General features: G+C 51.0%; 1 protein-coding gene across 3 annotated transcripts in view; it reads right to left on the bottom strand.

Annotated features, from left to right (window-relative positions):
- The window catches only part of PAX3 (paired box 3), a 90,568-nt gene extending 78,966 nt beyond the window's left edge, over positions 1–11,602 (bottom strand). For 2 of the 3 annotated variants that reach the window (XM_014785334.2, XM_004427616.3), the window contains exons 1-4: positions 11,151–11,602; positions 9,608–9,843; positions 8,150–8,279; positions 6,881–7,015 (exon numbers count right to left, since the gene is read on the bottom strand). In XM_014785334.2, coding sequence (XP_014640820.1) covers positions 6,881–7,015; positions 8,150–8,279; positions 9,608–9,843; positions 11,151–11,235 — 586 coding nt within the window. In that variant the 5' untranslated portion in view covers positions 11,236–11,602. The remainder of the gene's footprint in view (positions 1–6,880; positions 7,016–8,149; positions 8,280–9,607; positions 9,844–11,150) is intronic. The other variant, XM_004427617.2, reaches the window with a different exon arrangement.
- Positions 11,603–13,109: the final 1,507 nt, after the last annotated feature.

Here is a 13,109-nt window from a genome sequence, read left to right as displayed (position 1 = left end):
TCTACCAGAAGCTGGCATGAATGGGGCAAGAAAATCTTTCACAACAGAGCAGAGGGTGGCCCTCTCTTCCCACTTGAGTGTGCACCTTCCAAGAGAATGGCAACTTCTGAAATTCCCTTTCACTGTCTCTGGTCACAGTTCCCCAGCTAAAGGCAGCCAGTTTGTTTTTCTTTTTAACAATAATCTCAAAACTTTATTTTTTATTTCCAGCTTCATTGAGATATAATTAATATCAGCCAGTTCTTGAGTCAGTAGTTCTGCCTTGGTACTGAGATCAGGCCCAACTTGGAGCTCAACTCTGCCAGCCCCCTTGCAGTATGTGAACACACAACCTGATACCCAAGGGGGAAAAGTCACTTTAACTCTGTATGTATGTGGAATATACATGTACATGCGGAATATGCAAGAACTCTCTGATGCCGCCTCTGGACCCAGGACAAGGTAACCACAACAGATCTGAGCTGACTCACACTTCCAGCTTAATTTATTTGAGGCAGTTTGACACCGAAATGATTGGGGCTATATCAAAGAACATTTAAGCGTAGGTAAATTATTAATTAACTGGAAGATTGTAATAAAAAATATTAGAGAATATCTACTAACGATTCTGACTCTATATGTCAAGATTCATCTTGTTCAAGAGTGAACAAAAAAGAGTAAAAAATAAAATGAATTAAAAATAAAGCCCTATGCACAATTATTTAGTCCTGAAATGAGCAGAGCCAGAAAACGGGGTTCAGAAAATCCTTCCACACAGGCAGATCCATGATGTACAGTTGAACTTCCAAAGCCTGAATCTGGCATAAATTCCACAACCTCAGTCAGAGCGATTTGTTGGAATTTGCAAATTAAGTGCAGAGATGGTATTTCCAAAAGAAAAAACCCTTGCAGGAAGTTTAACTCTCATAATAAAAGAAAAATCTACCCAAATATATTGAATTCTTAAACAAAAAAAATGTCTAATAGTTCTTGTAAAAATCAACAGCTAAAAGAGTCATAAAATCACTCAGGAAAATAATTTTCCTAGCATTCAACAGTAGTGCTTAGTATGAATTGGGAGCCTATATTGTTACTTCAAATTCTGATGACTTTAGAAAGTGTAATCCACAGGACAAATAAACTTTTATTATGTGCAACTGGGTATAGTTTATTGCCAGCATAATGCAAAGTGATTGACTTATAAATAAACTCTAATGATGCGCAAACTATACACACAAACACATATCCACTCCTACATTACAGGGGATTTTAAAAATATACATGAGACTCATTTAAACATCTATAAACACAAAAACTAGGGAAATACATGTAGAGAAATGTAGTCACTATAACTCTCAGTTTCCTGTGTATTTAATTATTCCCCACCTAGTTTTACATAAAAATCTGACATCTTTCCTTTACATCATTCCAGCTCAGAAAGCAACTTCAGTGAAACTTCCATATTTAGAGACTTAGTGACATGTGGATAGTAGCTTTCATGCCACCATCACCCCCCAAAAATGAGAATCTATTTGGTGATAAATTCACCATCATAGCCTCAGTTCTAAACAAGAAATCACCGAAGGATAATTAAAAACACCCCATGAATCTCTTTTCTACAAACCTAGGACATGTAACTGGTTTCAGTTCCTATTTCTTAAAGAGAATTTGGTCAATCCTCCTTAGAGGTTTCAGAGGAAAAGGAGGATTTTCCAAGACAGATAAATTGAAATGATCCTGCTTTGATCTCAGTGGTTAAGAATCTCTCACAATAGAAAATGGCCACTGAGGGGCCGAGATCCCGGCCTTTTAATGCGTAACAATGGTATCAACAAACAGCTGCTTAATCAATATTTGGCCAGAGCAGCTGAAAACTTCCTTTTCAGATTTTAATTCCTAGTTGTAAAACAACCCCAGAGCAGCCAGTGAGATAAGGCATTAAACTGACTGCTTAATAGCCTTTTAGTGTCTTGTTAGTTATATATGTACATTCTTAATGGTTCCTTAATCTTTATTTACCCGCGTAAATAAGTCACCTGCCGTAGAAGGCCACAGAACCGAACCTTCTCTGCCCCAGCCCTGACCAAACTCTCGCTCTCACCACTTGCTTGTTGCTGCGGCGGCGGGTTTTAATTTTCATTGGGTATTTACTAATGTGCAACTTAAATGTTTAACCTCACGGCTAGGAAGGATTTTTGTGTGTGTCCTCAAAATAGCATAAGTGTTCGTGGATGTTGAAAATGGGTTCAGCCTCTTCACTTGATTGATTTCCGCATATTCCACTCTCCTGAACCGAGCGCACTTGCTGGTTCCGCCTCAGCGCCCCGGTGGGTTTTATTGCGCGGCCCTGGGGACTCTTAAATGACCCTTCAGTAATTATTACGCACTTGAAGCTCCTACGTCCCCGATCTGGTGCTATCAACAATCAAATCAAGCCCCAAAATAAACATACGATTTCAAGCATTAATTAGAAAATCTGCATGTTTTCAAGAAGCCTAGAAAGTAAGCATCCAGCAGCCAACCAAACAAAACAAACAAGCAAATAAGAAATCGTCCTTGAAAAGAATGAGGCGTGGAGTTTTAATTGAATTCAAGTTCTGATATTTCCAACCCATTTTTAAACGGGTAATGTTTCCTTGTGGAGTAGTGTAAGGGCTTCAGAGAACATGAAATTTACTCAAAAGACTAGAGACGACGTTGGGATCAAATGCGTGACTCTGACAAATGGACTTGGAGAGTTGTCTGTCCGTTTTAATAAAGGTTCCGATGCCACAAACCTAAGATCTTAAACCCCATGATTTTAATCTGTGGGAAAGTTCCTCCCCCCGCCTCCCCTCCACCCCTTGCCTCGCGCCAAAATGTCCTTCCCTGTTAACTCGGGGGGAAGAAACCGCCTTCCGTTCCCCGCGATTTTAGTAGCGCTCTGCTTAACGATGAAGTGCTCTTTCCATGATTCCGCTGGAAATGAAATGCTTCAAGGACCTTTAAAACTTTCCTGCGTTTTTAATTGCTTTATCTTATGCCCCGCTGAGAAGTCGATGTCGTCCTCAACTTCGGAAAATCTCATAAGTTTTCAAACCAAACGGGGACTCGAGCAAAACTTTTGTCACTTTTACTTTCTCTAATCAAAACAGCTGCACTGTTTTTCATAAATGTCAAATAGGAAGGGAAAGATATGAAAGGAGTATAAGCCCCACCCGACCTTTGCTTGGGGTCTCTTAGCTCTGTGTTTGAAATTGTTGCAAACCTCCCACGCTCACTAGTGATTTTAAAAGGGGGAAAGTCCTATGCAAGTCTATCTCCAGCCCCAATCAAAACATCAATTTGGTAATCTGGCCTCTCTCCCCCTGCGCTCCCGAGCTGCCACTTCAAAGCCACTGCAACAAGTCAGTAATTGTAACGTTGCATCTAAATATTTAAACGAGAGCCTTGCAGTCGCGTGCCCATTTACAGTCCTCATCTGTCCTCTAAGTCCATCACGGCACAAAGCAAAAATGTTTCCCAAAACTCACAAACAGGAAAAGCGTCACCCAGTTAGAGTAGAAGGAGGAGGAGGAGGAGGAGGAGGGGATGGAGGAGGAGGGGGAGGGGGAGGAGGAGATGAAGGAGCAGTTTCTATTGATTAGTCACTGCTTTTGTGTTAAGGGCTTTCTTTAAAATAAGAAAAAAAAAATGGGGGGAGGTTGCAGAAATTTCACTAATGTGAGCCTCAGGCAAGGGAGAAGAAAAAAGAGGAGAAGAAGGGGGGAGGCGGGCTGTGTCTAGATGAAAGTGAGAAGGACATAAAGGAGGCAATTGAGTCGGCTGCAGCCCGGCGAGCTAAGCTTCGAGCCGGCCGGAGCGCAGGGGAGGGGGGCGGCGCGGCGCTTTGGCGCAGGGCGCAGGAGTGGGGGCCGGCCCATTGTGGCGGCGCCCGCGGGCCCGCTCCACCGCGCTGGGGGAGGAACAGAGGCGCCCATTGAGTGGCCTCAGCGCGGGCCGTGCTCACAGCCCCCGATGCCGCGACCGGGGCTTGGTTCCTCCGGCTGCGCCTGCTCCGATCTCGGTGCCGGAGAGGGTAAGGGTCGGGGTTGCGTGTTCCTTGGCCTCCCAACCCTCTCCTTCCATCCGGGCAAAGAAACTAGAAGGATGGACCCCGCAGGGGCGCACAGCGTCTACTGCGCGCCAGGGCGCACGGGCCTGAGCGCACTGGGTCGGCACGCTGCGCTGTTCTTGGGTTGGGCGAGGAACAAGGGAAAGTTGAGAAAGTGAAAGGGACCATCTAGCAGAAAGGGCAAGACTCTGGAGAGAAAGAACGAGGGCGGTTCTGACCTCTTTCAGGGTCCCTCTCTCCCTGTGTCCTAGTGTCTGACAAGCAGAAAGCTGTCCCCCGGAAAGCCAGTCTCGGCAGCGCCCGGCAGGCCCGAAAAGAAGCTGGAACCACCAAAGAGAGAGCGCCGCCCTGGTCAGAGCACCCAAATGTCCCTCCTCGGCTGACTTCCTCCCCCTCCGCCAGGGCGCTCAGAGCCCTTTATCAACATTAGTGCTATGTTACGAGCAGGGCAGCCTGTGACTTTTGATGCCCTAACAACAGGGAATTTTCTGAAGTTGCTAGACTTCCCTTCAAACTACACATCACTCTGTCCTTTCTCTGGGCCCCTCTTGCCCTCCAGGGCTCATCTGGAAAGGGAGCTAGAGGCGTTGAAGACTGACGCTGCGTCTTCCTTGACAACCCCAAATTAAATTAGACTTCAGCCTCAGAGGTGTGTGTGTTTTCACCGGTACAGACCCCGCTGGGGAGAATACTCTGATTTTAAAAATGGTAGCAGTTGCCCTTGAATGGCAGCCGGCCCAGCTCGACGGCCCAAAAGACTAGAAACATTTTGTAGGTGAAATGGCCACTTTTTCCACGCTGGAGAGTCCATAAAACTTCCTGGCGCAGCAGCTATTGGGGCTCATTGAATAATTCATCCCTCATTGCAAGCCCATAATGTCTATTCTCGGCCCTTTGTGGGGCTGTTTTCTCTTCTTTTCTCCTTGAATTATAAAAAGGTTGCCTTCCTTTGTTCACATCAAGCTTCTGCGGGCCGGAGCTTTGTCTGGGCCGGGCTGAAGTGTGAGTTTCAATGGACTCTCCCGGCTTTGTCTCCCAAGTTCATCTCCAAGTGTAGATTGTGTAGAGAAGGCCTTCTTTGTAAAAGCTGGAAAAGTTGTACAAATGTTTGACCAGCTCATTTGGGGCGTTTTGTCTCCGGGGCCTCGGTTGCCTGTGCTGCGAGGGAACTGCCGGTCTGCCGCGCAGGCGCCTCCAGCAACAAGTAGCAAAGCGGTGCCACCCTCCCCACCCGTTCTTGACCCTCTCCCACCGCTCTGGGCTCCTTGCCCCGCTGCCTGCAGGGGCCCGGTGGGTTTGAGGTTGGCTGGTTTCTCGCCTTCCTTCCTCCCCAGCACCTCTATTCTGCATCTAGACCTGGAAAAAAAGCCGAGGTGTCTTCTCAGAGACCAGGGCAGGAACGGCACCCCTCCAAAAGGAGGGGCTTAGTCTGAGTCTCTGTGAGGCCGCTGCTTTAAAGGGACGGAAGCAACAGCATGTGTATCTCTCTGCCCAACCTGGGGGTTTGGGTTGCCTTTTCTTGATTGCCTGTGGGTGCCAGAGAATCTAGGCTTCTGATTATCCCCAAATCAGCCATTTGGATTTGTAACTCCTAAATCTAACTGTCCCTTCTACGTTGTGTACAGATTCTGTGTTGGTTTGTAAAGCTTCTGCTCCAAAGAGCCAGCAGTCCCCCAGGGGTTGGGCAACGAAGGGAAGAGAAGAGACCAGCTTCCCAGCCCACAGTCCTACCCTGGATGCCACCTGGCTGGCTGAGGGCTGGGCCCCTGCTGGTCCAAGTGGGTGACCACTCCAAGCCCACCTGAAGAGCCGCCTGCCCTTCTAAGGCAACTCAAAACTCAACTCGGTCCAACGAAGTACCGGCCCCAGGGGAGGGAAGCCACCGGTGGGCCAGGGCACCCGGGGACTCCCAACCCCTTGCACCATCCCCAGTGTCAAAACTCCTGTGTCTCCTTTCCTGCAGTGATCCCTTCCCAGTTCAACTCCAAAGTGGTTGACTTTCTCTGGGAGGAGGTACCTTTAGAGTCTAAAGATGACCCAAAGCAAGTAAAAGGGAAGCAGGCTGCACTTATGGCTCCGAGGGGGAGATTTTCTCTTGATGCTGATGGATCGCAGCCAACAAGAAGGGGCTGGTCTGCACCCCTGGGCAGAGAGAGGGTGCCAGCACTGCAGGGCCCAAGAACCCAGATCCCCTCATTTGTAACCCAGAGCTTCAGCGTGTTTTACTTCCCAGACACGCAGAGATCAAACCCCATCGCATTTGAAAACCAATTTAAAGCAAAGAAAAAACAGCCGACTTACACATATATATTTAGAAGGCAGCCAATGTGGTGCAACTTTGGAGGCCCACTGCCCCAAACAGTTTTGAGTTTCTCTCTCCCTCCCCACCCCTCCTCTGATGTGGGAAACCCTTTGGAGACCCGGGCCTTCCCCGAGGACGCAAAAGTTCCTTTAACCTCCGGAGGCACACTGACGGCTCCTAGTCCCCCAGTCGATCAAAGACTCCTAGTCGCGCACACCTAAGGGCAAGGGGGTAGCCCGGCAGCTAAAGCGCAATTCGCGGTTCTAGACTCCGAGGGGCTGAGAGACGTGAGGAAGAAAGATTCATAAAATAGAAAAACACAAAACAGATTTTTGTTTTCATTGCAAGTGCGTCTCTGGTCTTTCACTTCAATGCTCTTAGCCGGGTGCAGTGGACACGAGCGAGGAGAAACCTTGACACAAGCTGGGGCTGAGCCACCTTCAAGCCGCCACCGTCAGAGCGCGGATGTCCGCCGAGGCGCGGGCCCTCAGCGCGCCGCCGCTTACCTCGCTCGCTCAGAATGCCGTCGATGCTGTGTTTCGCCTTCTTCTCGCTCTCCTCCGCCTCCTTCCTCTCCAGGTCGGCCTCTTCCTCTTCGCCTTTCCCGAATTTACTCCTCAGGATGCGGCTGATGGAACTCACTGGAGGCGGGAGGAGGGAGGGAGCGCATTAGACTGAAACGTGCAGCGCTGTGCGGGAAGGAGCCCCCCCCCCATCTCCCAGCCGGGGCCCGAGGACAGCTGCCCTGCACAGCTCGCTTCTGTCTCCTGCAACTCGGGTATGCTGGTCCTTCTAACACCCCCCACCCTCCCACTCAATAATCAGCACCTATGAACAGGGAGACGGGTGCCTGGGAAGCTCGCACCTCCAAGTTAGGGCCGGGAAATGCCTTCTCTGTCCCTCTTTTCCCGGCGGGAAGCATTTCCTTCTTGACTCTATAGACGGGGCTCTAGATCTCCAATTAAGAGAATTCTCCCACCAGCCCACCCTGCACCGCCCCCCGCCCCCCACCTGAAGGCCTTAGGCCCTGCGGTTCCCGTTAAGGAAGGAAGAACCACAGCGGACCCGTCCCCTGCAATTCAACTTTTTTTTTTTTCGAGGCTATAAAGGGTTTAAATTTCAACTGCAAAATCGTTTCCTATTGTAAAAATCAAAAGAAAATGCACTCTCGCCCATTTATTTTTTCCAGATTCCAGTCTGGTAAACAAATCCATGCTCAGAAATATTTCGTTCTCGCAGAGGGAAAAAGGGAGTTTCCTTTTAATTAAAAACAAACTCTCCCGCGCGCCCTCGCGCTGGCCCTGCGTTCGCCCCTCTTCTCTCTCCGCCTCCCCCTGGCTGCCGGGGGCGCCGGATGGTCCCTGGGACTCTCGGGAAAAATCCCGGCCGAAGCCTCCCCTCCCTTGCGCGCATGGCAAAGTCTCGGCTGGCGGGGCCCAATCTCCCTTCGGTTGGGGTTACCAAAACATTTGTTTCTCTTTAAAAGGGAACATCAATATTAATAAACGCTTGGCCTCCGCCTCGCGTTTCCTGCCTGGCCTCCTCGGAAGAAATTCTCTTTGGGGAGCCCTCAGAGGCCGTCTCTCAACCCCAAGACAAGCTGCTCATCACTTTCTCCATAAAACGCCAAGAACGTCTGGTTCGTAAATATTTCAGGGCCCTGGGGGAGGTGACGCCTCTTGATCTCCCAGATCGATCACTGGAGTGATTATGGCTCAGATGATCCGCCCGGGTAATAGGGACTGGCAGTCAGGAAGACGTTATGGGCCTGGTACCTGAGGGCACGGTGTTTCGATCACAGACCGCGTCCTTGAGTAATTTGTCTCGAATTTCCCAGCTGAACATGCCTGGGTTCTCCCTTTTGTACTCCTCAATTTTCTTCTCCACGTCAGGCGTTGTCACCTGCTTTAAGAGAAGAGGCAGGCAGGCGTTGGTACCCAGGACTCTGGGCCAGATGTAGCGGCCCCACCGCCTCCAGGCCTGGCTGGATGGTCCTTCCTGCTCCCCCTGGGAATGTCCCCCTGTTTAGCAAAAGGCCCCCAATTCTCTGAGGCAGTTTACTTTAGAAAGGGGCAGACAGGAAACCATTCCACCCTGAAGCAGCCTGGGGACCCTCCTCCTTCCCCCATAAGCTCAGACAATCAGGATAAATGAAGAAGAGCTGTAACATCTTGTGTGTGTTGGGGTAGGGGGGTGTACTTTCTGATCCCTGGAAATAAAGGCAACTCCTTAGACAGAATCAACAAGAAAACGAAAGTAAAAAGAATGCTTGAAAAAGGAACAGAAAAATCAAGTTAGGTCTGCAACTTGTGCCTCTCCAAAGAACACAAGATTTTAGCTATAGCAAGGAGCAGAATGAAATGCAAACAGGGAGTTTTTAGGTTTTAAAAAATTAGAGTGGATAACAAGTATGGATAAATTGAGAGACTGGCTCTTTTTCTTTTTTAATGGCGTTTCCAGCGATTCTTAGAGAGGTTGCGAAGGAGGGGAGCAGTAGCGTGTTTGGAAGTCTTCAATTTACCAGAACTATCCTTTGGATTTTGCCCTGTGGCAACCAGAAAATTACATTGCACTTTCCCCACATCCAGAAGAAAAGGCAGACCCAATATAATCCCCTCCCACTCAGCTGTAGCCAGTGTGACTCTCCTTTTTTAAAGGGAACCAAAGTCACTGCAGGATAGCACCAAACTGCTTTTTAAAGCATCAGCTCATCACAAAGAAAACAAATCACCCTAGGTTTTGACTCCTTGAAGATAATTTGGACTGGAGGAGATTGGGGATTGGGAGTTGGGAGAGAAGTCATCGGAAAACTAAAAGTGGTTCCTTAGATTAGTTTTGGAAAGGGCAGTGCAGTGGTGAGAGCTGGGAAGATACTGGGGGAAGAGACCAGCAACAGGTGGGCTCGCACAGCTTGTGCGCTTTAAGTGTTTGCCTATTAAAATAAGTCGATGAGGATTCCAGGACTGGGGGCCAAAAAAACCAAATGCTATATGTCCTTTGCAAAAAAGGCTGGAAGTTTTCTGTTAGCGTTTATCAAGGAATGTCAGATCAGGCAGCATCCGAGTCCCCCCCACTACCAACAACCCCAACACACACACAGACACACACACCTTCTCGGACTTGAAAAATAACTCCTCGGAAAGCCCCAGACGGCAGTCCTTGCCCCTGCCCGATCTTCCCTAACCCCAGAGACCGCAGGCCCTGAGGCCTCCAGGGCAGGCCCGCACGCTCACCTTGGGCTTGCTGCCGCCGATAGCCCCGGGACGGATGGAGCCAGTCTCCTGGTACCTGCACAGGATCTTAGAGACGCAGCCGTGGGACACGCGCAACTGGCGGGAGATGACGCAGGGCCGGATGCCGTGGTGGGCCATCTCCACGATCTTGTGACGGATGTGGTTGGGGAGCGGTCTGCCGTTGATAAATACACCTCCTAGCTGGTTGACGCGGCCCTGGCCGAGGGGAGTGGACACTGGGAGCAGAAGGCGAAAAGAGAAGCAAAAGGAAAGTCATTTCGGGAGAACAGAGCGCAGCAACCCTCAAGATGAGCCCACCTAATTTCGCGCTCTCCTGGCCAATCCACATGTTACAGCCTCAGCGCGGAAACTGCTCGACATCCGGCTCCCAGCCCCACACTCCCTTTCAATCACATTTGTTCAAATGATTAAACAATTCGGGGCACATACTCTTGTGTGAAGGGAGCAGCCGGGGCAAAAATAACCCGCCCAAGAGAAACTGTCTTCCCTTTGGGCCCAGGAAAGGTGACAACTTTGGAGGAGCAGGTGGAGACCCTGGGGCTGGTATAAAGTGTATCTTGCTCAAGAACAGCCTCCTGGCAGAGAGAGGTTCACCCAGACCCTGGCCTTCTCAACTCTGCTCTCACTAAATCCTGTGCAATTGAGGTCGCTCCTTTCTAAGAGACTTGGAGGAGCTGACAGCCCTTGGGGTTTCTGGCTAAAAGTGCAGCAGCCAAAGGTCAAAAAGGGTCCTGAAAGGAGGCCGCAGGTGGCAGCGCGTGTCACCTGTTACACCTCGGGACAGAGGCGACAGCCGGGTCTGCTCGCAGGCCCCCTCGCCTCCTCTCATGCTCTGGGTGTTACGTTCTACTCTGGACCGAGGGCCAAGGGCAGGCGCCGCGGGATCCCGGCTCGGGTGCCCCAGCCTCACCAACTATCTAGAAGGGCTCGGGCTTGTAAATCTTTCTGCCTGCCTGAGATTTCCAGAACCTTCAAGCCGACTGAAAGGCAGTTTCCCAAACGGGTTATGGAAACTTTGAGATGTCACTTGAGATGAATGGACCTCTAATCAATTAATACTGAAAATTCCTATCACGATGCCTCGCAGCGTCAGCCACCACAACTTTGCAGCCGCAAGAAAATTCTTCCGGAACTAACAAGAGTTAAGAAAATATGGGAGCAGCCGGGACAATTTTGAGACGCCTTTGGGTGAACAAAATGAGGAGAAGTCGCTTTCTGGTGCTCAGAAGCCGGTTCATCCCTTCCCCACCAAGGCATTTCCAAAACAACAGGGAAAGTGGAGCAGCCGGGGAGCAGGCCTGGCCGCCCAGCTCCGGGAGAAGTAGCAGGGAGAACCGCGCTCCGTTTGCAGAGAGAAAATCGAGTGGGGATCTCCCCCCAACTGTTACCTCCTGGGGTGGAGGTGCCCAGGGAATGGACTCCCTGGACGCGCCTTGCCGAAGGAGCCTGTGGAGACCCCGGATATGGTGGAGCAGCCCAGCCTGGGCCCCAGGCTCCCGGCGGCGCTGAGGCCCTTCCTTACCTTCCAGCGGGAACCCGCTGCGCGGGTAGTTCTGCCCTGGGCCCGGCCGCATCATCCTGGGCACAGCTCCGGCCAGCGTGGTCATCCTGGGGGCAGCTTCGCTTGGAAATTATATCCAGGTGAAGGCGAAATAGACAGGCGAGCGCGGCGCTGGTGACCCTCTGGAACTCCCCCGAGCGTGGAGAGCCCCTCCCCAAAAAGGGCTGGAGAGAGAGGGAGGGACGCGGGGAGGGGGACTGCTCGCTCCTAGTCCAGAGAGAGGCTCGAGGTGGAACCGGGGAAAGGGGCGGGCAGGGAGGCCCCAGAGTCCAGGATCCTGAGGCCAGGGCGGAAAAGTTTGGTGCGAGTCTTGGGCGAGTGGCCCCGCGGCTGGGGGCGCCGGGAAGGGGGCTCCGAGCGCCGCGACCAGCCAGGGAGGGGGGCGGGGGCGGGAGCGCGGCAGGCCCGAGTCTCCTCCCGTCGTGACACCGAGTGCAGGGATCCGGGCTCGAGAGCATTTATTAGTTCTTTCACCCAAAGCTTGGTCAGGAGCCCTGAGCTGCGATTGGCCGACGGGGAGACCGTCCCGGGTGGCGGAGACACGCGCTGATTGGGCGACAGCGACCACTTTCTCTTCCCATCGCCGGCGGTGCTGAGGCCTCCGCGGGCCCCAAGAGGAACCGAGGCTGCGCCCCTTCCCTGGGAGAGAAGGGCAGACCCGTGGAAACTGAGAGAGCCCGAGGGAGATGGCAGCTGCAGAGAGTGGAGAGGGGTCCCTATCTGTGTCTCTGTCCCTATATCTATGTGTGTCTCTCTCCTTGACTTTCTATGTCTCTGTCTCTCTGTTTCTGTCTCTCTCTGTGTATCTCTGTGTCTTTCTCTTGTCTCTGATTCTATTCCTCTCATTCTATCTCTGTGTATCTCTGTTAGTCTCTGTATTTCTACCTGTGGCTCTCGCTCTCTGTTTCTCTCTTTCATTTTTCTTGGCTTACTGCCACTGGAGGGGGCGCAATTCCAATAAGAAGGCATGGGGAGCCCCCAGACAGGTTTAGCCTTCCTTCCTCTGGTCGATGCCCCTTGGCCTAGGCTTGTTATGGGGTCCTCCCGGAGGAGGAGGAGTCCAGGGTGTGCTGATAAGTTCTTTTGTCTTCTCAGTCTGGTGTCAGGAGGAGCGTGCAGCTTAGGCAGTCGTGGGAGGCGCTAGGACTCACTAGTCGAGGGCTGGGGAGAGGAGGAGGAAGAAAACTGTCTTCTCTTCTTGGTTGAGAGACCCGCTCTGGGAAGCCCCAGCTCTAAATCTCGACGTGTGCGTCGGTAGAGATGCGTCTATACGTTAAAGTTTTGCCCGGCTGCAGCGTTTGTTCTGAGGAATTTATTATGGTATTCAGACTAAACTGCTGGAAAAATAAAAGGAGCAAAGTCTTGGCTAGGAGCTGAAGTGTCCCCAGCAGGATATGACGCCAGGAGTGTTGTAAAGACTGTCTGTCCTTAGAGAAGGTACCATTGTGCATAGCCTTTTATTTATAACTTGGTAAGTGCCAGCGAACTCGCCTCTTTTACACCCCCAGTGCCAGCCCCGCGCTCTGCGCTGCGCTTTATTCGCTCGAGTCTATTCAGGGACTGTCACTCCGGGGCTGCGAGGTATTCAGGGCCTTAATCAATCAAAAGGATGAGAATCGGGCAGGTTTTTCCCTTTGAAATAAAGGAAACAATGACTTCTGGGCTTCAAGTTCCCTCTTTTCCTTTTACGATTTTTGAATTTTTCCTGAGCCAGCGTTCTCCACCCCTCTCTCTCTCTGTCCCCCCCTTCCCCCAACTCCTTTGACAGTTTTGACGTGAACTCGGGCCCCTAACCCCACTTCCCCACCCCCTAATTAAGGCAAACTCAGAAGGCAAGATGGGGGGGTGGTATAGCTGCTCAAGGGTCTGCGAGTTGGTTCTTTAAAAATCTACACGCAAGTGGGAAAAGTAGGCAGGTTT

The sequence above is a fragment of the Ceratotherium simum genome, chromosome 37, assembly GCF_057802395.1.
Source record: "Ceratotherium simum simum isolate JZ-2026a chromosome 37, ASM5780239v1, whole genome shotgun sequence".
NCBI lineage: Eukaryota > Metazoa > Chordata > Mammalia > Perissodactyla > Rhinocerotidae > Ceratotherium > Ceratotherium simum.
Note: the sequence above shows the minus strand (reverse complement) of the source record. Positions and strands in the feature narration are given on the sequence as shown.